Source organism: Harmonia axyridis, chromosome 7, assembly GCF_914767665.1.
Source record: "Harmonia axyridis chromosome 7, icHarAxyr1.1, whole genome shotgun sequence".
In the NCBI taxonomy this organism is placed as follows: Eukaryota; Metazoa; Arthropoda; class Insecta; order Coleoptera; family Coccinellidae; genus Harmonia; species Harmonia axyridis.
In genome coordinates, this window is record NC_059507.1 from 15,718,131 (window position 1) to 15,741,601 (window position 23,471).

The 23,471-nt window shown below is 30.4% G+C and overlaps 7 protein-coding genes and 1 long non-coding RNA gene across 13 annotated transcripts; 3 read left to right on the forward strand and 5 right to left on the reverse strand.

Moving 5' to 3' along the window:
* Positions 1 to 1,275: 1,275 nt before the first annotated feature.
* LOC123685068 lies at positions 1,276 to 5,495 on the reverse strand. Of its 4 annotated transcripts, XR_006748238.1 has the most exons (13): positions 5,303 to 5,495; positions 5,140 to 5,195; positions 4,189 to 4,754; positions 3,999 to 4,130; positions 3,699 to 3,826; positions 3,399 to 3,526; positions 3,096 to 3,225; positions 2,795 to 2,922; positions 2,489 to 2,620; positions 2,184 to 2,315; positions 1,884 to 2,011; positions 1,587 to 1,709; positions 1,276 to 1,407 (listed from the first exon to the last, which is right to left on the reverse strand). It is a non-coding gene; the product is annotated as an uncharacterized LOC123685068 (long non-coding RNA). The 4 variants fall into 4 exon arrangements; XR_006748237.1 differs by lacking the exon at positions 4,189 to 4,754 and having other exon boundaries at positions 5,303 to 5,468; XR_006748239.1 differs by lacking the exons at positions 2,184 to 2,315; positions 4,189 to 4,754 and having other exon boundaries at positions 5,303 to 5,468.
* Positions 5,496 to 5,832: 337 nt separating this feature from the next.
* LOC123685060 (Werner Syndrome-like exonuclease) lies at positions 5,833 to 7,315 on the forward strand. The gene is made up of 6 exons (XM_045624642.1): positions 5,833 to 6,061; positions 6,118 to 6,230; positions 6,315 to 6,536; positions 6,730 to 6,871; positions 6,928 to 7,029; positions 7,101 to 7,315. The coding sequence occupies exons 1-6, from the start codon at positions 5,996 to 5,998 to the stop codon at positions 7,179 to 7,181; spliced, it is 726 nt and encodes a 241-aa protein (XP_045480598.1). The 5' UTR covers positions 5,833 to 5,995; the 3' UTR covers positions 7,182 to 7,315.
* Positions 7,316 to 7,526: 211 nt separating this feature from the next.
* Positions 7,527 to 8,334, reverse strand: LOC123685063 (60S ribosomal protein L13-like). The gene has a single exon (XM_045624645.1). It carries the CDS (start codon positions 8,229 to 8,231, stop codon positions 7,569 to 7,571), a length of 663 nt encoding a protein of 220 aa, XP_045480601.1. The 5' UTR covers positions 8,232 to 8,334; the 3' UTR covers positions 7,527 to 7,568.
* A 1,405-nt stretch (positions 8,335 to 9,739) lies between these two features.
* On the reverse strand, positions 9,740 to 10,447 carry LOC123685066. The gene is made up of 5 exons (XM_045624649.1): positions 10,392 to 10,447; positions 10,259 to 10,329; positions 10,020 to 10,195; positions 9,902 to 9,961; positions 9,740 to 9,849 (listed from the first exon to the last, which is right to left on the reverse strand). Exons 2-5 carry the CDS (start codon positions 10,305 to 10,307, stop codon positions 9,775 to 9,777), a joined length of 360 nt encoding a protein of 119 aa, XP_045480605.1. The 5' UTR covers positions 10,308 to 10,329; positions 10,392 to 10,447; the 3' UTR covers positions 9,740 to 9,774.
* A 33-nt stretch (positions 10,448 to 10,480) lies between these two features.
* On the forward strand, positions 10,481 to 13,763 carry LOC123685053 (probable ATP-dependent RNA helicase Dbp45A). The gene is made up of 4 exons (XM_045624629.1): positions 10,481 to 10,664; positions 10,757 to 11,459; positions 13,068 to 13,423; positions 13,509 to 13,763. Exons 1-4 carry the CDS (start codon positions 10,598 to 10,600, stop codon positions 13,751 to 13,753), a joined length of 1,371 nt encoding a protein of 456 aa, XP_045480585.1. The 5' UTR covers positions 10,481 to 10,597; the 3' UTR covers positions 13,754 to 13,763.
* Positions 13,764 to 16,262: 2,499 nt separating this feature from the next.
* Positions 16,263 to 17,536, reverse strand: LOC123685065 (60S ribosomal protein L27a). The gene is made up of 5 exons (XM_045624648.1): positions 17,444 to 17,536; positions 17,206 to 17,269; positions 16,941 to 17,038; positions 16,673 to 16,825; positions 16,263 to 16,417 (listed from the first exon to the last, which is right to left on the reverse strand). Exons 1-5 carry the CDS (start codon positions 17,444 to 17,446, stop codon positions 16,289 to 16,291), a joined length of 447 nt encoding a protein of 148 aa, XP_045480604.1. The 5' UTR covers positions 17,447 to 17,536; the 3' UTR covers positions 16,263 to 16,288.
* Positions 17,537 to 17,779: 243 nt separating this feature from the next.
* On the forward strand, positions 17,780 to 20,288 carry LOC123685059 (post-GPI attachment to proteins factor 2-like). Its single transcript, XM_045624641.1, has 3 exons — positions 17,780 to 18,301; positions 18,494 to 18,694; positions 18,769 to 20,288. Exons 1-3 carry the CDS (start codon positions 17,875 to 17,877, stop codon positions 18,900 to 18,902), a joined length of 762 nt encoding a protein of 253 aa, XP_045480597.1. The 5' UTR covers positions 17,780 to 17,874; the 3' UTR covers positions 18,903 to 20,288.
* An 894-nt stretch (positions 20,289 to 21,182) lies between these two features.
* Positions 21,183 to 23,434, reverse strand: LOC123685052 (L-2-hydroxyglutarate dehydrogenase, mitochondrial). 3 transcript variants are annotated; one of them, XM_045624626.1, is made up of 5 exons: positions 23,315 to 23,434; positions 23,014 to 23,168; positions 22,432 to 22,951; positions 22,044 to 22,381; positions 21,183 to 21,974 (listed from the first exon to the last, which is right to left on the reverse strand). In XM_045624626.1, exons 2-5 carry the CDS (start codon positions 23,115 to 23,117, stop codon positions 21,557 to 21,559), a joined length of 1,380 nt encoding a protein of 459 aa, XP_045480582.1. In that variant the 5' UTR covers positions 23,118 to 23,168; positions 23,315 to 23,434; the 3' UTR covers positions 21,183 to 21,556. The 3 variants fall into 3 exon arrangements, with proteins under 3 accessions (XP_045480582.1, XP_045480584.1, XP_045480581.1); XM_045624628.1 differs by having other exon boundaries at positions 23,014 to 23,240; XM_045624625.1 differs by having other exon boundaries at positions 23,241 to 23,358.
* Positions 23,435 to 23,471: the final 37 nt, after the last annotated feature.

The following is a 23,471-nucleotide window of genomic DNA, read 5'->3' on the forward strand; positions in this document are numbered from 1 at the left end:
GCCACTCCCAGTAAACGAAAAGATTTGAATTATGCAGAATGGATCATTACAGTCTGCCATGAAAATGCCTAATAACTCAACTAAATCATCAAAACTCTACAAATTTAACATAATGATCCACCGTTATATTACTCTTTTATCGCAGAATCTTATGAAAAAATCAATAATTAATTTTAATTAGTGGCGCACTGCTAATCTGACACTATTATTGTAAGTATCCAGTTTCGAATTGAATAATCTGAGTAGGTAAATAGATCCGAAACTAATATAGAGTTATGACTTTACGTTGAAAAACACACATCGTAACATAAACATACCCTTGCGAAAGATCTCATATTGTTATTCTTTGCACATGTAATTAAAATTTATTCTTTCCTGAATCGCTTTTCAAGAATTCCCATAGTAGAGTCATCTGTGAACCGCTACAGAACCTGGAACTTTAGAATATAGCGAGGCAATATTCCTTTGTATAATGTATTCTGTATAATGATTGTACAAATACAGTATGCTACTTCATACAAGTATGCCATCTGCTTGGAAAAGTTCCGTACTAAGACTCGAAGATGCCTATATTCTGCACCGGGTTATTTTTTTTAATTGAATCAGTTAAAAATCTCGAAATTACTTATTATTATTAAACAGGGGTTCCAAAGTTGACCCCTCAAGGGTGAAGGTAAGGGTAAAGAGGTTGTAGCATAAGCGGAGTTCTCTCTCAAAACCACCAACTTATTTAAAACATTTTTCCATGTTTCCTTTTCCAGATTTGAACGGATCCAACTAAAAAATCACCCGGAATATTTATTCACTTGTGGTATGAAATGAGATTTTAGTTGATATCGTAAACTTCTTGAAGCATTCACAAATATGGAGATATCTTTTTTCACAAGCTAATGTCTGATACAGAGAAATGGCGAACGAAATGCGGCATAGGCTGTAGGACCACCGCTTATATACATATATAATGTCTCTTGACGTTAACTCCGTTCCTATGAATCATTCTGATTGTGAATAAAATGTGTCCTTTGAATTTCACTCTTCCAATGTTTGTTTGGTAATTTTAAAAAAGTAAAAAGTTTTCGAATTTTCATTACATTGAAATGGTTGTTAGAAAGAATTTCATGAAATTATGGATGCTTTCAGTTGTGAATCGATAACTTATCATTTTTTTGTTACTAATGTTATTTTTATTAGTAAAAGTTGGGAGGAATTGGCATAATTTTTAGTTCCATAAAAAAGGCATGGGGAATTCCAGCTTAACTTCAATAATAAAGCCTGTCCAAATAAATTCTTTATTTTAATTCACACAATATTCAACATATTTCAAGATCAGCAGAATAAGAATAATCTTCAGAATACAATTTCAAATAATAAAAATAAAAGGATGCCATCTTCCAGAACAGCATAAATCTGAAAAAAAAAAAAGTAATTGAACCTTCACAATAATTTAATTACATTTCAGACATAGATAGCTAGGTAAATTATATCAGAAACGAACACTAATCACAGAATTTATCATTTCGCCCGTTCGACAAAATCATCATATGGATATTTCTTCAAAACTCAACAAAAAAATTCTCAATGTTTACCTTTTGTCGAAGAGTCTGCCAATTCTTCCAATGGTGATATTAATTCAACTAAGAGAACCCTTCCCCCAACAATCCTTCTGTTTTTTAATCATCTTTGGTATTAAACCAAAAAATAGCAGTTACCTTAAAAAAAAATTTAAATTAATTTGAAGAAGATCTCAAATTAAAAAATTTAAATTAGAGACATGCTATCAGCAACGAACACTAATCACTGGATTTATCATTCCGCCCGTTCGACTAAATCATCATATGAAAATTTCTTCAACTCCCAACCAAAAATGCCTATTCAATGTTTACCTTTTGTCAAAGAGTCTGCCATCTTCCAATGGAGATATTAATTCAAGTAGGATAATTCAGAACCCTTAGCTCAACAATCTCCTGTTTAAAAATCATCGTTGTATTGAACTAAGAAAAATAGCAGTCACCTTAAAAAAAAAATTAAATTAATTTGGACAAAATCAAATTAAAAAATTAAAATTAGAGACATGCTATCAGCAACGAACACTAATCACTGGATTTATCATTCCGCCCGTTCGACTAAATCATCATATGAAAATTTCTTCAACTCCCAACCAAAAATGCCTATTCAATGTTTACCTTTTGTCGAAGAGTATGCCAATTCTTCCAAAGGTGATATTAATTCAACTAGGACAATTCAGAACCCTTAAGCTCAACAATTCCCCTGTTGTAGGATCATCTCAATATTAAACCAAGAAAAATAGCTGTCACCTAAAAAAAAATATTAAAATTAGTTTCAAGAAAATCAAATTAAAAAATTAAAATTAGAGACATAATATCAGCAACGAACACTAATCACTGGATTTATCATTCCGCCCGTTCGACTAAATCATCACATGAAAATTTCTTCAACTCCCAACCAAAAATGCCTATTCAATGTTTACCTTTTGTCGAAGAGTATGCCAATTCTTCCAATGGAGATATTAATTCAAGTAGGACAATTCAGAACCCTTAAGCTCAACAATTCCCCTGTTGTAGGATCATCTCAATATTAAACCAAGAAAAATAGCTGTCACCTAAAAAAAAAAATTTAAAATTAGTTTCAAGAAAAACAAATAAAAAAATTAAAATTAGAGACATAATATCAGCAACGAACACTAATCACTGGATTTATCATTCCGCCCGTTCGACTAATTCATCATATGAAAATTTCTTCTACTCTCAACCAAAAATGCTTTTTCAATGTTTACCTTTTGTCAAAGAGTCTGCCATCTTCCAATGGAGATATTAATTCAAGTAGGATAATTCAGAACCCTTAGCTCAACAATCTCCTGTTTAAAAATCATCGTTGTATTGAACTAAGAAAAATAGCAGTCACCTTAAAAAAAAAAATTAAATTAATTTGGACAAAATCAAATTGAAAAATTAGAATTTGAGACATAATATCAGCAACGAACACTAATCACTGGATTTATCATTCCGCCCGTTCGATTAAATCATCATATGAAAATTTCTTCTACTCTCAACCAAAAATGCCTTTTCAATGTTTACCTTTTGTCAAAGAGTCTGCCATCTTCCAATGGAGATATTAATTCAAGTAGGACAATTCAGAACCGTTAAGCTCAACAATTCCCCTGTTTTAGGATAATCTCAATATTAAACGAAGAAAAATAGCTGTCACCTAAAAAAAAATATTAAAATTAGTTTCAAGAAAATCAAATTAAAAAATTAAAATTAGAGACATAATATCAGCAACGAACACTAATCACTGGATTTATCATTCCGCCCGTTCGACTAAATCATCACATGAAAATTTCTTCAACTCCCAACCAAAAATGCTTTTTCAATGTTTACCTTTTGTCAAAGAGTCTGCCATCTTCCAATGGAGATATTAATTCAAGTAGGATAATTCAGAACCCTTAGCTCAACAATCTCCTGTTTAAAAATCATTGTTGTATTGAACTAAGAAAAATAGCAGTCACCTTAAAAAAAAAATTAAATTAATTTGGACAAAATCAAATTAAAAAATTAGAATTTGAGACATAATATCAGCAACGAACACTAATCACTGGATTTATCATTCCGCCCGTTCGATTAAATCATCATATGAAAATTTCTTCTACTCTCAACCAAAAATGCCTTTTCAATGTTTACCTTTTTTCAAAGAGTCTGCCATCTTCCAATGGAGATATTAATTCAAGTAGGATAATTCAGAACCCTTAGCTCAACAATCTCCTGTTTAAAAATCATCGTTGTATTGAACTAAGAAAAATAGCAGTCACCTTAAAAAAAAAATTAAATTAATTTGGACAAAATCAAATTAAAAAATTTGAATTTGAGACATAATATCAGCAACGAACACTAATCACTGGATTTATCATTCCGCCCGTTCAACTAAATCATCATATGAAAATTTCTTCAACTCTCAACCAAAAATGCCTATTCAATGTTTACCTTTTGTCAAAGAGTCTGCCAATTCTCCCAATGGAGATATTAATTCAACTAGGATCATTCAGAACCCTTAGCTCAACAATCCTCCTATTTTAGAATCATCTCAGTATTAAAACAAAAACAAATAGCAGCCACCTTGAAAAAAAATTGAAATTAATTTGAAAAAAAATCAAATTAAAAATTAGAGACATACTATCAGCAACGAACACTAATCACTGGATTTATCATTCCGCCCGTTCGACTAAATCATCATAAGTATATTTTATATAACACTATAGCGAAAGTCTGATAATTGATATTCATCAAATATTCAATAAGGATCAATTATTTACTCATCTAGAATACTCCAACTCAACATGACTCCTTTCTCGATATTAACCACCTTTCAAATAAGAAATCATTAAATTGAAAAAATTTACAATAACGAAAGACAATATAATATATCAATGCTAATCATGGCATATGATCATACTTCTAATTCATGGAACTAAAAATTCACCATTATAAGAGAAGAAAGCACTAGCGTGAACCAGAAGCTTTTGGGTGCTCTTCATTCATGCACCAATTGCCCTCCCAAGAGTCCACAGAATTTATATAGGTATATTGCGAATGAATGTCGAGCGCTCATACGCTTCCGACTTCATGTCAGTCCTTACCTATTCTTGTTCGAAATTCTGCTTGAATTAAATATGGTTCTGGAGAAGCTATTAACAGGAGATTTTGACCCAGACTTATTTAAATTGTTTGAAACTGTAGCCGCTGAAATATTAGATATTCTGCTGTTTAAAAAATATTGAAAAAAAATTTTGCATGAATCTTGAAAAAGAATATTATAACAAGACTAATTAGTTTATTCTGGTCACAAAAAAAAAAAATAACTTATTCAATCTATCATATCGATATGCCACTGATCAATATACCTATACTGTGTCCGTAAAGTATGGAACAAATTCATTTTTAGCTAAACAGACCATTTTAAGAAATAATCCCGAAACACGTCGATTTTTTATTTTAATTTACCGTATTTTAAAATAATCTAATATACAGGGTAAATTACTTTCGAGTAATGACATCACCGTCCTTTTTTTTTTTCAAATGTGTATATGACTTACACCAATTGGTGAAAAGAGTTGATAGCACTTACTTGAATAATGGTAATACCACACCCAGAACATGGTATAAGCTTCCAGGGGATATTTCCTACACAACAGTAATATTTAAATATGAATATACAAACACCTCAATTGAGAAATTAAATTATTATTTTAGCAAATAGTATAACATAATGTAATAACAGAAGAGCCTACCAATACATATTTTAGAAGACATAGGGAAGTGTCCACCTCTTGAATCGCAAATAATAAGAATAAATTGGCAGGATTTAGGAAACCAAGAATCCAAAAACTACAAAGTGCAACTGAACAAGAACAACTTAGCACGTGCTCGCGTAGAATCACAGAATAGGCTATGATTATAGAGCATAGAGAAATGGTATCTACCACAGAATACTAAATATATATCTACTCTACCATTACCACAGAACACTAATATATCTACCCCTTAGAAGATTATTAATGTTCTATTCTTAGAATATAGATTATTTATGTTCTAAGATTCTATTCTAAGATTATTAATGTTCTAAGATCTTCCCTAGATAAAGAAAGTTTATTTCACTATGGTCTCAGCGCAAAGATTCTTCACCAGTTTTTTATAATATATACATACAAAAATTTCCTCTTTTATATAATTAAATATATTTTTGACGGAAATACTGCTGGAAGAATCCGAATAAAAAAAATTTTCAAATGTTTGAATATTGATGTAATAACTAACAAAAGTTGTTTCTTTTAATATATGGAGAAAAAGAATTATACACAGAAATAAATTTGGCGGGATTTCATCTCTTATTCGTATTTTGATTGGAATAATTTTGTATTAAAAATTATTTCTTATACTCTAAAATTTATATTAGTTAATTAAGTAATTGTTGCTGAGAAAAAATGGAAACACCACATCCTAGAATGAGATTGCGGTCGGCAGTATCCCAAGAAGAAAAAGAACAAAATGTAATATATACATTTCAAGCTAGTGCAAATCAAAATAATGATCAACAATTTTTCAGAATAAAAAAAAACTAAAAATTTCAAAGGATGTTCTACCTTTTATCAAGTTTGAAGGAAAGATTGTTTATCGAACAGATTTGATTGGATGTGCAATGGCTTGTGATGAGTTATTGTAGGTATTTTAGAGGACCATTTCTTTTTTAAAATCTTACTACACATCTATAGTAGTTCACAGCTTAAGCTTTAATACTTGCAGGAAAATAGCAGATACTAGTAAAGATGTATTGGTCATAGGTTTCGATATGGAATGGCCATTCAGTTTTCAAACAGGAGCGGGTAAAACAGCTTTAATACAAATATCACCAAATTTAGATATAACATATCTCTTACATGTAAGTGAGTTGAAAAATTTACCAGCAGGTTTATGCGAATTTTTGGCTCATCCTAATGTTCGGTTGACTGGTAACAATATTAAAAAGTAAGTTGGAATTTCCCTTTTGACCCAATATAATTTTTCAACTCGACTAACACAAAACTCTTTACTTTTTTACAATAAGTGAGTCATGAATTATTTCAGATGAAAAAATAATTTAAATTTCAATAAATCATTGGAATTGATATGTTAATTATCATGTTTCTGAGTTATTCCTACTTAACAATCAATCTTCCAGTGACGTCAGGAAACTTTCAAGGGATTTCAAAGTGATAAATGTTGAGAAAATAATTGAGAATTGTATAGATGCTGGAGTTTTTGCCAATGAAGTTTTGCCAACAAGTAGAAGATGGAGTCTAGCAGCATTAGTAGAACATTTGGTATATATCCTCATTTTAATTTAGAGTTTATCAATAATAAAGGTAAATTTTTCTAGTTGAACATGAGAATAAGTAAAGATAAAAAAGTCAGAATGAGTAAATGGGCTATAATTCCATTGAGTAAAGACCAGGAAACATATGCTGCTACAGATACTTATGTAAGTGACTGAATATTTTAAATATCATGATGATTTTTGAAGGATGGAAATCATTATTCCCACTTTTTCAGGCATCTTTGAAAGTTTACCTCGAAATTAAGAAACTACAAAATGATCCTTCATTGATTGAAAAATTAGCTGTAATTGTATAGTTATGCACATTTAATTATTCACAAACATTTTTTCATTGACTACTTGTAAATCTTGACTAATAATTTATAATTTTAATATTTTTCATTGAATTATACTATAATTGACTTTTTTTGAGATTGAATTATTAAAATAATACTTTGTATTTCTTTAATCCTCCTACTTTTATCCCAAAAATTGTAAGTTTAATTATCTAGTTTAATCAAATGAAGTGAAAATAATCATAATCTGAAGTAAATTATTTATATTAAAATTCCCAATAATTTGAAGGGTATTTGTTTAAGGTCATTACATACCATAACTTTGGAATTGATAGGGGAAAATTTGAAGGGAACAAAAAATCAATATCCATGTATATTAACATTTATTTAGATATTTCGAAAATTAACTTATTTCTTAGATTTCTTATCTTTGCCAGCTTTAGTAACATCCTCATTTTCAGCAGCATCTTTAGCTCTCTTAGCACGTATCCCAATTAGTCTAGAATCAGCACGAGCCTTTCTAAGGGTATTATATGGACTGAATGCTTTCTCTTCTTCTGTAGGTACCTTAGTTTTCAATTTGATTGATGGTTGACGGATTGGGAGAACTTCCGTTGTCAATTGAGTAGCGACTTTTCTTTCTTCTTCTGTTGCTTCTCCAGTCTTCAACTTTTTCTTATTATGGACAGGGAAGAGAATCAATTTGGATTTATACTCCTTAAGCCTTTGAGCGTTTAGTTGAACAGATTCAATAGATTTATTTCTTCTTCGGTGATCTACTGCAATACCAACTGTTCTGGCAAATCTAGCATTCAAACCGACAGTTTTCAATTCTCTCAGTGTAAAACCCCTACCAGCACGAAATTTGGTATGATATCTTATCGATGGACATCTTACAGCTGGACGTAGAGGACCTTTCGCAGGACGAGGAGCAATGGCTCTTGCCTTCTTGATTCGGTTTTGATTCCTCCTATGTTTTCGTGCAGGCTGATCAAACCATGTTTTCGAAAATCGTTGCCAATCTTTGTGAAAGTGACCATTTGGAATGATATTATTACCCTTAGGTGCCATAATAATACTTTGTTCTACTAAAACAGAATTGATCAAATTATGCTCAAATTCTTATATCAAACTTGAGTCTTGACATTAACCAAACAGGCTAGATTCAAGCGCGGTGTTGCCAGGTTGAAAAAATTACTTTCCCTAGAATCTGTATCAAAAGTACAAAACAATAAAATAATTAAAAGAAGCCAAATTTTGAATTAAATCCCAAGATTTTTTATTTTAAATTTTCACATAAATGAAAAGAAGACATATTGTGGTGTCTTTTACCCTTAAAAAGGGTAGAAACTAGACATCACTGCACACAGCTATAAAATCAATGGGATTATATTTTTAAGAATTCGAATTTTTCCTGATACCTCATAAAAAAACAAAATTTTCACATTGGGTTTTTACAAGCCTTTACTCAAAAGAAAAAGATTGTTTTCGTCATAGAACACAAATACATTTTCCAAAGATTAATTAATCTTTGACATTTTCATTTCACCTGATTGGTAAGAATAAGAACAATAGATCAAATGATACATATTTGCTATAGATATTTTATCCATAGACCTAATATCAGATATAAGATCTCCTTCTTCTTCTTCTTCCGTCTATGATTTTATCACAGATCTGTGATTTTATATCCAACGACCATAGACCTAATATTTGGTCTTGGTCTATGCCAACCATTGAACTAATAATAATGGTTTTATTAATTCTATGATGCCAACGACAATTCCCGATTCAAGGGTAGGCAGCGCCCTCTTCAGCATGCTTTTTCGGCTAAAGGTAAGATATTGTAAACAAAAATATTTTGAGTGTTATTTGTGAAGAAAGAAATATGATGGACAAAGAAAATAGTGTATTCCTCAGTTTAACTGAATATTTCCGGTATTTGGAAGCAACTCCAAATAATAGGAATGTGATAGAAGGTGAATTCAATCTAATTTAAGAATAATCGTCCATTATCTAAAAAACAAAAAAAAAAAATATATTGAGAAAATGTTACACCATATTTGTAATGAATAATTGAAAAATTAATATATTTTTTGAAATAAAATTACAGTTATTCTATTTCCACTTATTTATTATTTAAATAACAATTAACCCATACACCGAAAGGTAACAAATGGGATACAGATTATATATATATATATATATATATATATATATATATATATATATATATATATAAATAACAACTGTTTCGCTACACAGAAGCTTTAGATTTAACATCTATATTGCTACTCGAAATAAAGGCAAAATACAAAAATATTCAGAAATTAGGTGGAAGATAGCTCGCAGGTTTCAATACTGTCGCTAACACAGTTAGCATGTCATAAAAAATTTCTTTTATACTTTGGGAACTGATGTTTCCAAAGAGTAAAGACAATACAACATAGCTCGTGTCATTCTTTAGTTTTGTAAATGTATTTTTTCCCTAATATTGAGGGATGAAACAAAATTTTCTCTTTTTATTCTTAATACTAAAATTTCAATAGTTTGCAGCATTTCGAAAGAATTCAACCCTGTCAAGCTGTTAAGCTTTTGATTTGTAGTAATATTGTCACAAATTGTCCTTATTGATAAAAGCACATAGAGCTTCAGCAGCCAACAATTCATCAGGCCTGTGAATCATTTCCTGAAATTTCAATATCATCATTTGATTCAACTAGAATATCTCAATACTTTACCTGAGCATGAAGTTCATTTTCATCTTGATTTTGTGTCATTACTTCACAGTCAGATTTCAACTGAAAATTTTGTAAATATTAGATTTATTTTCATTTAAAAAGATCATTATATAATTACAATTGGTTGTTGTACAGGATCATATCTAGTTAAATTCCGTCTTTCTTTCTTCTTTATGTTCTCATGAGTACCTGTAGGAAGGTTTTTTGTTGGGACTGCATTTCTTTTCAAATTTCGGCGTCTCAAGTTAGTTTTTCTCGGTCTCAAACACAAATCTGCGTGTCTCAGCTCCTTACCTGAATATTGAAAAATATTACTACACATGGAGCTCCATTGATACTGATATTTTTAAAACTTACTTTGTGTATGAAAATCAGACTCTTCAAAATGCTTTGAACAAACTTTCATATATATTATAACTCCTCGAACACTAAAATATAAAAATTTAACCTGCAGAAATGCACGCCGTCAAAGCTTTCACTCCTACCGTACCTTAAGCCGATATTACAGTTTCTTCCGATAGGTGGCTTGGGGATGAACTTGAATCGCTAATAAAGAACGAAGAAGAAGATGAGTTATTTATATTTTAACAAAGACAAAGTCTGTGATTTTATATTTTGAGGTTATGAATGAAGATTAAAGCTTATGTTTATTTAAAATAATTGTTTTTAAATAAATTGTTCTACATTTATGTGAAAATGAGTGAAAAAACTTTTGAAGATTTAGGACTACCACCATGTATTATAAGAAGGCTCTCGTCGATTGGTGAGTATGTAAACGTAGTAAGATATTCAAGCAATACCAAATAGCTCAGTATTTTTTTTGGAACATATTTCTTACGCTTATTTTGTTTTCAGCTATAAAGAAACCAACTGATATCCAAATAAATTGTATACCTGCAATACTTGCAGGAAAAGATTGTGTGGGTGCAGCCAAAACAGGAAGTGGAAAAACTTTAGCTTTTGCATTACCAATATTTCATAATTTATTAGAAGATCCCTACAAAATTTTTGCTGTCGTTCTGACTCCAACCAGAGAACTTGCGTATCAAATAACTGATCAGTTCGCTGTTTTAGGAGCTAATTATCATATAAAATGTACTACAATTGTGGGCGGAATGGATATGATTGTCCAAGGCCAAGAGATAGCAGATAGTCATATAGTCGTAGCTACACCAGGAAGATTAGCAGATATAATAGAAACGTGCATGACCTTCAACTTCAATCGTTTGAAATATTTAGTTTTGGATGAAGCAGATAGATTACTGGGTGGAAGCTTTGATGGCCAGATTAAAACTATTTTTTCAGTGCTACCAAAAAATAGACAAAACCTCTTCTTCTCTGCTACTATCACAGACACATTGGCAACAATATCAAATTTTACTAAAAATGAAATGTTCACGTATGAGGCGCCAGCAGAAGTAGCCACTGTGGAAGATCTTGAGCAGTCATATGTTCTTTGTGCAAATTATGTGAAAGATGCATATTTAGTACAAACCATACGTAGTTTTAGGGAAAAAAATGAAAAGGGGAATATTATGATATTTACAGATACATGCAGGTAATAACCAATAGATGATATAAGATATTTATAATATAAGAAAAACAAAGAAAGGCTGAGAAAATGTGCTCAGGCAATGCTCGACAAATTTGTAGACTGGTGGTTCTAAACACAGAAAAAACGGTATTTGAGTATTTTATTATTGCTATTATTGAAAAAAAGATGGGAAAAGTATTCAACAAGTCTCGAAAACAAAATTTTTAGGATAATATCTAGAAAATGATTTTGGATGGGGGGTCGTGTTGACTCTGTATGTAGTAACTTGTGGATAGCGTGTTACGCTCTGTATGATTGGGAGGACTGACCAATTTTAAAATAATGAATTCATACTATTATTCGCATATACACTCTAGAATGAACTATAGTATAATAAACTGCGCTCATCATTGAGCTTAAGAGTATTCTGCTTTCAAAAAAGAGCTTTATGAATTATGCTGGGTGCACAGAGATGTGCCTTGTTTTTTTTTTTTTTTTTTTTTAAATTCACACTAGCGTGGTAGTTTACTTGTGATTATTCGGGCCGGAAGGCCAAGAATAATTTCTGTTGTCAATGGGGAAAGATTATCTGTCGTATGATACCAACTGTCCCCAAGATCACCGCCTTCTGCATCCAAAGAGTAGTGTTGGGAGGCAGCTTCAATTCCTGGAGATGCTCTGTAGTTTTTCGATGAACCAATCCATTGCAGCTCATAATCAGAGGTTTATTTCTACTTTTTCCAGTTGCCACATACTTTTCATTTGCCGTGACTGTGCCTGGTATTTGGTAATTTTTTCTCCTTGTATATATATATATATATTTGTTGAATTCATTTTCGGGATATTCCGTGTAGAAATAAATGACATTTTTGATGGCGCCATCAAAAATGTCATTTATTTCTACACGGAATATCCCGAAAATGAATTCAACAAATATTTCTATTCGTGAAAATTTGAAATTAAATATATATATATATATATATATGGAAATATTAATATTTCTTAAATCCAATTCTGACTACCATGATTATTCTACAAGACATAGATTAAGCATATTTCAACATGACCTTGCCTATATGGGTATCATATTAACCAATTACCTAATTCGATTAAAGACCAGCAGAAAATAACAATAACAATAATAATATTTATTTCAAAGATTATCACAGATCCAACAGGTGCAAATGATAAAATTGAAACATGTCAGACGAAACCACAGTCTAATGCTGGATGATGGAACAGTAATTATAATATTCATTTAGATGATAAGGTTCTGCATCAAGGATAAACTGACGAACTCTTGTTACATAGAGACTCACACTACCAATAGCCCAGAAATGTTTTGGGAGAGCATTATATAATTTCATACAAATACTTGTTTTTAAACATACTGTAATAAATTCATTGATAAAAAAGTGCTACTATTGTGTTCAAGAGTTTCTCAATGATAATGAGCCACATCAAGGTGGCTGTTTTTGTTATATAATTTTTTTTCTCAGCCTTGTTTTTCTTCTTGTAATTGACTCGTCCTATATTATAATATTTCAATCCACAGGATCAATAAATATTATTATTATTATAATACTTCAATTTTATTGATCTATGTGAATTTACATAATTAATTTGTTTCAGAAATTGCCAAATTTTATCTATGATGCTCAATGATGTTGGTTTTGAAAATGTAGCCCTCCATGGCATGTTAAAACAGAAAATGCGTATGGCAGCACTAGTTAAATTCAGGTCAGATCATTCTAAAATACTTATAGCAACAGATGTCGCAAGTAGAGGTTTGGATATTCCCAAAGTACAGTTAGTCATCAATCATACTCTTCCCAAAGTTTATAAGGAATATATTCATCGTGTTGGTAGAACTGCTAGGGCGGGAAGAAAGGGAAAAGCTGTTACTCTAGTGACACCATATGACTTGCCAAAATTATTAGAAATTGAGGAACATATCAATACAAAATTGGTAGAGCATAAAGTTGATGGTGAGTATTATTAAAATTATACTTATGGTTTTCAAATAAAATTGTTGTGTTTGCATTTAATCTTTATCAAACATCTTTATTACAGACAAAGAAGTCGGAATAATTTTCACCCAAATATCTGTTTCTAAAAGTGAGGCACATATAAATTTGGATGAAAATAATTTCAGTGAAAAACGTAGAATTAACCTTAGAAAAAAATGGATACTAGAAGGATTAGATCCAGATGAAGAAGAGGCCAAGCTATTGAAAAAAAAGAAGAAAAATGTTGAAAAATCTAAAAAAACAGATAAAAGAATTAAAGGAAAACCTAATTCAGAAAATAAAAGTTAATAAAAAGGTGCATTTTGCTTTCTCATTCCCTAATTTTTATTATGAAATAAGACAGTAGTTCCTAATGGGGACGTTAACGCCACCAAGGGGATGCTGGAGCCCTCAAAGCGGACAATATTAGATGGAAAAGAAATCAGGGGGTGTTGATGAGAACAAAGGGGACGGCAACTAATGATTTTCTATTTTTTCTTTTACAAACAGAGTACACTTCTATTAATTATCATAAATATGCCTGAAAATGGCTTTGTTTTATGTTCAAAACTAGTATTATTCATAGAATCTTATCAGTTCATATTTCGCCCACAATTACAGTAACTACCATACAGGCTAAATATTTTGTTTGTAGGCACTATTCAAGTTATATTCTGACCATCAGAAGAAACCAAATCATTTATTGAAATTACAGTACGAGCTAACACTTACTAGGTATATTTTTTTATTATTATTTATGAATGCACCAAATTATTCTTAATAGTTTTGTATTAACTCTTTTCTCCTAAAATTTTTAATGAAAATCGTTTATGAATCCTTTCAGAACCAACTCTCTGGCTACATGATTTTTATTCAATATTAAGTTTGTACAGCAGCCATACTCAACGTGCGGCCCTTTGTCCCTTTTTATGCGGCCCGAGCCACGGCATAGTCCATTATTACAATTTTCATAGTATAAGGATAGTTATACTATGGTAGTATCACAAATAAGGTTTCGAAATTAGGCAAAAATAACGGTATTAATATTTACTCATTTATCTTTGTTTTCTTCCTTATTGCGTACACACAGAACACTATTACCATAGTACAACAATGGATTCTTTATACATGCTATGATACTACCTATACCTAATCTTCTTAGCGAGAATGCTTTATCTCACTTTTTTTGCTCTTGTAGTTTTCGTTTCTATGGATTCTTGGGTGCGTTTTTTAGCTGATTATATCGTTTTTTCTGGCTAGTACCATGATTTTTAAAACCACTTGTAAGCATTATTGCGTGACTTATGCTAAAAAAGGGTTTAGAAAACATAGTACCTACCAAAATAAAAAATTGCCATAAAAAAATCAGTCCAATTTTCTTAAAATCATCAATAGAGTATCCCCGGTTTCCGTTTTCGGGAGCGTTTCCCTAACATCCTGCATATTTTTATTTTCGTACTTCCCTACTAATATTAGAAATGCGAAATAACGTAATCTGCCTGTCTGCTACGCTTTGACGCGTAAACCACTGAATCGATTTTGATAAAATTTGGCACACAGACAGGAACCAGTAGAGCTTTGAAAAGGACTTAGGCTACTTTGTAACCGACTTAAAAAAAGGGTTTTGATTATGCGCGATAAACGAAAACCGCGCGGGCTAAAGCTAATTTTACAAGTAGGTAAATTACTGCGGCCCGTAAGAATGAACAGTAGCAATTATGCGGCCCACGTTAAAAAAAGGTTGAGTATGGCTGTTGTACAGTATTGAATTATCATTATATGAGAATATTCTTTATACCTACAGACTTCAGTACTTTCCTAATTTTTTTTCAAGTCTTTTTGAATGATTTTGGTCGATCAACATAAATTTGCAAATTATTTCACCTCAATTTTCAAAATTAACAGGAAATAGTTATTTATGCAACAAGTGCAATAATCAATTTTTGCACGAGTTGCATACTAGGTGTAGGAAAATGAAAAGCGCAACTTGAATACTTTATTATTAATATCGATTTGCATTGAAACAGGAACTAATACGTTACGAACAATTTAACTCAAACTTTATTTTTACCCTCAATGTTGAAAGTGAATGAACAATATTGCTGCAATTTTCAATATGAATAGTTCGTAGTGAAGTACTTTTTAAATCCACTTCTTGATTTGTTACTGCTGTAAACGTAATAGTACTTGGTAACTGTACATCGTTATTTCCTTCAGGCTGAAATATTTGTTCGTCATGATGACAGCACGTTGAAGTAGAATGACAGATGAGTGCAATAAAAACTTTATTGCACTAGTGAAATAAAGAACTTCTTTTTCCACTCAATATAGTTCAATAAGTTTTGCTTTTTGCATGAATGTAGAAAAACAAAATTTCGAACGCCCGTATTTACGGAAACCCTGCTCAGAACTGGGATTTTGGCCATTATTAAACTCAACTGGGCTTTCTTACGAATCTTTTTCTCTAATTTTTAGATGGATTGCTTTACAATTTCAATCATTTCTATCAGAACATCATGTTTACTATTTGAAGATATTTCTTTTTTAATTCAAACGTTCTCAGTTTAACTTAATTTCCAAGGTGTAATTGCAGGTTTCCCAAAAATCTTACTTGTTAACTAATTAGAATTCAATGAAATACCTGACATTCTAATAAATTTTGTTCAAGGCGTACAAGCTAAAACCGGCTTGGATTTGAGCAAAAAATAATTACCAATATATATTTCAATTATTCAAATTAATGGAAATTACTATGGCAATAAGTTTTTTGCAATTTCAATTATAGGTGATCAGTGGGTTATAATAACATAAAAACATATGATTTACAAAATAACTTTATTAAAGTTAGGCAGATAAAATACAAGCTCCTCCTACAGCCTTGATCTTATCTTCTGCCCTTTTAGAGAAGAATTTAGCCTTCACTATGACTGGTTGAGCAGGCAACCTTCCTTTTCCTAATAGTTTGTAGTATCCCTGAAAATAAAGTTCAGAATCAGTATTGAATAACCAAAGGAATTTCAACATAATAACAGAGCAAATAATAATAGTTTATTGGTTACGATTAAAAAAATGTATGCTTCTGCTATATTCATCAAACTTAAATAAATCGATGAGAAGTAGACAGAACCATTTACTTTAGCATTTTTGATTCCCCCTAAGTTGAGATTTAAGATCAAATTAGGTCTACTAAAATGCATAATCAATATTGAAGACGAAAGCTCTACTTACAGCTTTAATAAGATTTATAACTGGGGCCTTTCCATTAGGGTCATCTTTGTACTTCTGTCTTGTTTGTTCACTTACAAGTGTCCATAATTTATCAATGTTGATGGCAGGCTGCCATTTAGAGTTTTTCTTTTGATGATATCTGACCATACCAAGCTGTTGATTAAATAATAGTGATAAAATAGGTCTATGTTTCAAAATACAATGTAATATATAGATGTTATCAGAAGGAAGGACACGAAATTAGTTAATAATATCAGTAAACACTTGCCTTTCCAAAATATCCAGGATGGTATTTGTCGAAGTTAATCCTGTGGTGATGCATACCACCAGCATTACCGCGACCTCCAGGATGCTTACGGTGTTTACCTGAAAATTATAATAATGTGAACACCTGCACCAACTCACAATATAGGAAGTGTTTAAACAAAAATTTCAGATATGAACATTAATCAATGAACAATTTCATTCCGCCCGTTCGACAAATCATCATGAAATTTAATGTAATGATAGATTGAAAATATTCGAATACTCACCGATTCTTCCATGCCCATGGCTCACATGACCTCTCAACTTCCTAGTTTTTTTCTTGTGGGTCGACTAAAACAATTTTTATAATTTTAAACGTGTTGAAATAATAACATGAAAAATATCATTGAATTCTAAATCGTTAAACTATGAATTGAAGATGAAATCAGATTTATGTAGAAATAACCAAAGATCTATTGGGTAAACTCAGAATTAGGATATAAAATACCAAGAAAAATATCTTACCATCTTGAATATCCCAAAGAGACGATAGGACGGTAACCTACGAAAGAGAATTTACGTTCAGAAAATTCACAGAAGTTTGAATATTATTAAAATCATAGAATTCTATAACATTTATTGGCCACGCTATTAAAATAATATTATTATTTTTGAAATTTGTGAATATTGATGGAATACATCATAGTTCCAATTTTCAGGGGTTTGATGATTCACTTTTTTTTTTCATTTTTTGAAAATTGAATATTTTCAACCATTTTCATAAATCAAATATATTTAGTGTTCTGTGATTCAAATGTTCTATGAGTCGAATGACATTTGACATCCCCTGAAAAAATTAGAAAACAAAAAAACTAACCTAGATTCTAAGATATTCGTTGATAGAAAAGGATTGAATGAAATATTAGGAATTAGAGAATAAAAATATGAAATAAAATATGCCAGTGGAAGCTAGATATGCATTACTTTATAGTGATTACGAAGTGGTTCCTTGTTTAAGGATTCCATTCGAAAAATTAACTTTCATTATCTTAACATTACCTTTATTCGCTTTCGTTTTTTGTATTATTTATTCAATTTTATTTAATTTTGAAAGTGTGACTAGTACTCATTGTCATGTCTTCAATATATTACCTTCTATATCTTCTGCAATTGGAAACTATTCACCACAACGAGAAGTTTGGCAAGCTGCAATTTTATTGCAGTCTATCCCTAGATTTTATATAGCAGTAATATATTTACAATTCCATTATGTTATGGCATATCCTAGAGATATTTGGATGGGAAAAATTGCTCTTTTATTGAATTTAACTGAGAACATTTCATTGATAGTACTATCATTTTGGACCTCCTCAAAGCAATATGGTATGCGATAATTAGCTATTCAAACAACTCTTGAATTAAATTAATTATTTTGTGGGATACTATCGTGACTGCTTTGTTCAAATATAGTTGATCTATATATGTTTGACTAAATCTAAGATAGGGAGAAGTAATAGACCACTTATCTACACTGATTGTAAAAATTTGAGACTATATAATTTTTAACTTTTTCAGCTGTTCATGAGAAAGCTTTTATTGCTTTTATTACAATGTCAGAGTTTTACATGATGTTGTCATGTATAATGCAGAGTAGATTTAGAAAACATAATAAAAAAAGTCTGAGGTGGAAGCTTAGATTATTTCTGACAAACATATCATGTATCATATTAGGAACTTATTTTTACATGAGACACAATTCTTTGTGTGAACCATACAGTAAGTTTCCTTAAATTGCCACGAACAGTCTAAAGAATAACATTTTCAAAACATTAATGCATTTTTATTTACAGTGTACTCCCTCTTTGCCTTTGCTGAATATATTGTTGTTCTAACAAATATGGCATTTCATACTACTGCCTACTTCGATTTTCAGAAGAAAGATTTTGTATTATACAGATATGGAGCTGCTATTACAGAAAGATAATATTTGGTGATTTAGCTAGTATTCGAATAACTCCTTGTGATTTTGAAAGTATTTGTTTTATTCCATTATGTATGTAACTATAAAGATATTTTTTTCATCTCTTACGTTACCTTGGGTGCTAAAATTTAGAGGTATTGAGATCTGTTATGTAAAAAAGTCATTACTATTGGTACTGAACTAGATCTTTCTTAAATTGAATTGTATAATATATACAATTATGAACATGTTCATAAAAATGCAATTAAAGTATTAGGTTTTATGACAAAATAATTCATAATGTCACCAATATATGTATAAATTGTTAATATTATCATGGATAAGATAAGATTTGATGTATTAGCTGTGTAACAAATGTTTTATACCTTTTCTTACCTCTGAAATGTTCATTCCCAATTTCAATGAAGCCAATCACCTGAATAATGCACTAAACTAGATCTAATGATGTTCAAACTTACCATTTTTTTATTTAAAGTATTTATTTATTAATGTTAAATCATTGGTGACATTTGAAGCATAATATTAATGATTGATTTGAGAGGAATTTACTCCATTCCTTGTGAAAAATTGTGTTGATTGTTCAAAAGTATAGACTTAGACGTTAAAGAACAGTATTTTCAATTTTATTGATTAGATGTTATCGGAATTTATTCTTTTTACAACTAATTTTCAAGATATTCATTGTTATGGATCTTCCAATTAGGAAGGAATAATTTTTTCTGTTAATAGATATGCTAGCTAATATTCAAAATATTACATCTACTTAACAATTGTTTTTGTTGAAAATAATTTTTATATAGAAAATAAATATATAATTTATTATCAACTTTGCTAATTCGTGAATATAAACTGCCCTTCAAAAGTTAGAGAACTTAAGAAAAAATTGATATATATTAACACTTTTGAAATCATTCTTTTTAGTGGCGTAAGAAAAAACGACAAAAGCTGCCTATCTGTTGTTATGTACATTTCAGAACATTATATAGGTGTGATGTTCGAAAAATTCAGAGTTCCTTAACTTTTGAAGAACAGCATATATTTTATGTATTTATTACTATACATAGGATAGTTTATAAATGTAAAAAGCAAGTCTAATATAACACCAATTTTAAAAGAATCAATTATTGAATTCAATGTAATTTTTTATACTTGCTTACTATAATAATAAGGTATGTATCTCAGAGGTATGTAATTATTCGTTAAAAACTTTAATTTCACTAAGATTATTCACTTGGTAAAAACAATGCTGGTGGTTAATTTTGTTAACTAGGACTCATCTAAACAACAAAAAGGGAATAGGTAATTAATTGAAACTTTCTTTTTTGAGATAATTATTTATATTTTATTTATTTCTACACTTAAATGAAAATAAACATGTTTTTAAGTTTATATATTGTCCAAAAAATTCCCGTCAATCCATCAGGCTTGAAAATCTGATCGATAATATTCAAATATCTTGATAAATTATCAGTATGCAATGACGATATTCAAAATATGCATGCTACTTAATAAAATATTCTTCATCTTTTGGTGTTACGAATTTTTAAATATTCTTATTCAAATGTAAGTAACGTCCCAGTGGCTCCTTGCATAGTGGCTCAAATTTTTGTCATTTCCTATGCCTTGCTAGTATATTATAAGCAGTAAAGTTACTAGTAAGTATTAGATTGTCAAAAAGGTAAATAGACTATTTTGACAGCATGAAAAATATTATCCTAATCATTCATATCCGCATATAACGAGCGTTCATTAAAATTCGTGGTCGAGAGTGCTGTGGAGAATTTAGAGTTGATTTTCTGTGATTACAAGTAGCGTTTAGCTTGTACCATATATAGTTTCCAGATTCAAAGTATGTAAACAAATGTGATATGGTACAATCTAAGAGCTACTTGTAATCACAGAAAATCAACTCTAATTTCTCTACATCACTCTTGACCAGGAATTTTAATGAACGCTCGTTATTAAGAACGACATCTATCAATTCAACAAAAAAATATTCAATATGCGAAAAAGACAAAAAAAAAATTCAAACTTCTTATCTTGTGATGATAAACGAGTGAAGTGGGCAAATATATGATGAATTCAATTTGAGGTGAACATGTGTATTATTTGCATTTTCGTTAAGTGTTATGCTGCTAGAATTTCAACATATTCCAGAATAAAAGATGCCAGTTATTCAGAGATTTTCAACAGATTTATGTTCTGGAGCATTTGATAATAATATCGTAGAAAACTAACCCCAAATAGATTGCTATAAAAAATGTAATGAATCAATACTTACAATGAAATACTAATAAGTTTATTGCTTACATAAAAATGATCTTCACAAAAGAAAACGGTTGAATCAATAAAACAAACACTTTTGTATAAGGCACATCATTTTCTATATATCCAAGGGATGTCTCTGATGCCTTGTTAGGTGAAATTGAATTCTGGAGGTCTTTTTTTCATTGCTATTATTTTGAAAAATATTTATGCGAATTGAAAATATCCACTTTTATTATGCTTAATAAGTATCACCGAATAATTAGAGAGGTTTTCAAAATTTGTCAAATATCCTATTATTTCAGAAGATAAATTTCAGCTTTGATCTAACGTAGTATAATCATAAGATTACACAGACTTTTTATCGATTTATTTTTGTACATTACTTCACTTCAAGTCTTTAATTTTTTTTTTATTTCTGCATGTATTTTCTCAAGACCAAATTCCTTACCCATTTTTTCAACCAGCATTTTAGCTATTGCCATTGAACTGGTGGCACCTGGACTTGGACAATTTCTACAATGTAGAACCCTATCCTTCAATTGGCCTTTTTGACTTTTATCAAAATAAAAATCTTCAAGTAGTTTACCATCAGGACCCAATGCTTGAGCTCTAACACCTGAAGGACCCCTTTCACAATCTTCACTTGTTATATTTGGCAAGTATTTTTGTAGTTGTTTAATTTGAAGAGGCCATATTATTGAACGTATCATTTCGCCCACTCCATATTTCATATTTTTGAGACAGAGTGCTATGAATCCAGTATATGTTAAAGCATCTATAAGCTCCAAAAAGTTTATATCAAAGTAACTGTAAAAAAGGATTTATTTCAATGAGAATACAGAATTTAAAAAAAATAATTTTTTAAATTAGACTAACCTATATCCTTCTCTCTTGAAAGCCAAAACTGCATTAGGTCCCAGCCAAACATTTCCATCCATCCTTGGGGTGAAATGTACTCCCAAAAATGGGAGTTTTGGATTTGGAACAGGATAAATGTTGCATTTCACCATTTTTCTCTTGGAAGGCTTTAATAGTAAATATTCACCTCTGAAAGGCACAATTCTAGGATTTCTAGGACAACCAGTTAACATTGAAATCTTATCAGAATACAGTCCTGCACAAGTTAGAACATATTTTGCTACTAAAACATGATCATGAGTATCAACAACTTTAACAGGATAGTCCTCTCTTCCAGACTCTTCTATTGTAGCAACCTGAAAGTTATGATCCAGGTAAGGAAGTAAGAAGTATGCAAATATCTTACCTCAGCACGTAATCTGATTTCACCACCTACAGTGTGAAAATCATCTGCATGAGATATAGCAAGATTTTTGTAGTCCACTATCCCTGTATTTGGAGACCATATAGCTTTCAAACCTTTACATTCTGGTTCTATTTTATGTATTTTTTCTTGAGAATCAATCAACTCTAATCCAGGAACACCATTACTAAGTCCCCGTTCATATAAAACTTTAAGATATTTGACTTCTTCCTCATCAGTTGCAACAATGAGTTTACCTACTTTCTTATAGGGTATCTTTTTTTCATCACAATGTTTCATAGTAAGTTTGCTTCCTTCCACACATAATTTTGCTTTGAGTGATCCTGGTGTATAATATATTCCTGCATGAATCACTCCACTATTGTTAGCTGTCTGATGTATTCCGAGCTCTTTCTCTTTTTCTAGTAAAACAGCTTTAAGCTTTGGATATACAGATAATAATTCCCTTGCTGTTGCTGTACCTATGATTCCCCCACCAATAATAGCAACATCATATTCACCACTAAAATTAAATCAACAGTTAATAGGAATGATTGTCATATAACCAATTTACGAGCTACGTACATCTTTTGCGTAGCCTTATGTGCAGAGTACAACCTTCGAGAAAATAAAATAGGTTTGAGGAACTTCATTGTTTGATCGTCTGGATACAGTTTCATGAATTTCATTTAATCCAAATAACCAATAATCACATGATTCTCAGTAAACAAACGTTTTTTCTATGACGGCAATAAGAAACATTATTGTGAGTGATAATAATTAATATCAATTTTAGAAAGCTGATAACTGACCTACAAATAAAGTTTATCCTATATCTAAAACATAACAATTACTGTTATCTTAATATTTCTGATACATTTTTTACCTGAAATACTGGTTTTTGAATTTTCCACTATCAAATTTCAAGTTGATAAAAGCAGAATCTGTTAAATTTAATTGATTTTGACTTGAAATAGTTTTCCTTTCTACAACTTGTAGATTAACAGTGATCTGTCATATCTACTGTGTTGCTAATTCATTCT

Excerpts from the sequence above, each read along its gene's own strand:
- LOC123685060 (XM_045624642.1), top strand. The coding sequence starts at position 5,996 with ATGGAAACACCACATCCTAGAATGAGATTGCGGTCGGCAGTATCCCAA. Across the intron at positions 6,231-6,314 it reads ATGGCTTGTGATGAGTTATT|GAAAATAGCAGATACTAGTA; the intron begins GTAGGTATTTTA and ends TAATACTTGCAG. Across the intron at positions 6,872-6,927 it reads CAGCATTAGTAGAACATTTG|TTGAACATGAGAATAAGTAA; the intron begins GTATATATCCTC and ends AAATTTTTCTAG.
- LOC123685052 (XM_045624626.1), bottom strand. The coding sequence starts at position 23,117 with ATGAAATTCATGAAACTGTATCCAGACGATCAAACAATGAAGTTCCTC. Across the intron at positions 22,382-22,431 it reads AAATCAGATTACGTGCTGAG|GTTGCTACAATAGAAGAGTC; the intron begins GTAAGATATTTG and ends CATAACTTTCAG. Across the intron at positions 21,975-22,043 it reads TTCAAGAGAGAAGGATATAG|TTACTTTGATATAAACTTTT; the intron begins GTTAGTCTAATT and ends CCTTTTTTACAG.
- LOC123685063 (XM_045624645.1), bottom strand. The coding sequence starts at position 8,231 with ATGGCACCTAAGGGTAATAATATCATTCCAAATGGTCACTTTCACAAA.
- LOC123685066 (XM_045624649.1), bottom strand. The coding sequence starts at position 10,307 with ATGAAAGTTTGTTCAAAGCATTTTGAAGAGTCTGATTTTCATACACAA. Across the intron at positions 10,196-10,258 it reads GTCTGATTTTCATACACAAA|GTAAGGAGCTGAGACACGCA; the intron begins GTAAGTTTTAAA and ends TTCAATATTCAG. Across the intron at positions 9,850-9,901 it reads AAAATGAACTTCATGCTCAG|GAAATGATTCACAGGCCTGA; the intron begins GTAAAGTATTGA and ends TTGAAATTTCAG.
- LOC123685053 (XM_045624629.1), top strand. The coding sequence starts at position 10,598 with ATGAGTGAAAAAACTTTTGAAGATTTAGGACTACCACCATGTATTATA. Across the intron at positions 11,460-13,067 it reads ATATTTACAGATACATGCAG|AAATTGCCAAATTTTATCTA; the intron begins GTAATAACCAAT and ends AATTTGTTTCAG. Across the intron at positions 13,424-13,508 it reads GGTAGAGCATAAAGTTGATG|ACAAAGAAGTCGGAATAATT; the intron begins GTGAGTATTATT and ends TCTTTATTACAG.
- LOC123685065 (XM_045624648.1), bottom strand. Across the intron at positions 16,826-16,940 it reads ATCCTGGATATTTTGGAAAG|CTTGGTATGGTCAGATATCA; the intron begins GCAAGTGTTTAC and ends TTTAATCAACAG. Across the intron at positions 16,418-16,672 it reads TTATAAATCTTATTAAAGCT|GGATACTACAAACTATTAGG; the intron begins GTAAGTAGAGCT and ends CTTTATTTTCAG.
- LOC123685059 (XM_045624641.1), top strand. The coding sequence starts at position 17,875 with ATGCCAGTGGAAGCTAGATATGCATTACTTTATAGTGATTACGAAGTG. Across the intron at positions 18,302-18,493 it reads GACCTCCTCAAAGCAATATG|CTGTTCATGAGAAAGCTTTT; the intron begins GTATGCGATAAT and ends TAACTTTTTCAG. Across the intron at positions 18,695-18,768 it reads TTCTTTGTGTGAACCATACA|TGTACTCCCTCTTTGCCTTT; the intron begins GTAAGTTTCCTT and ends TTTTATTTACAG.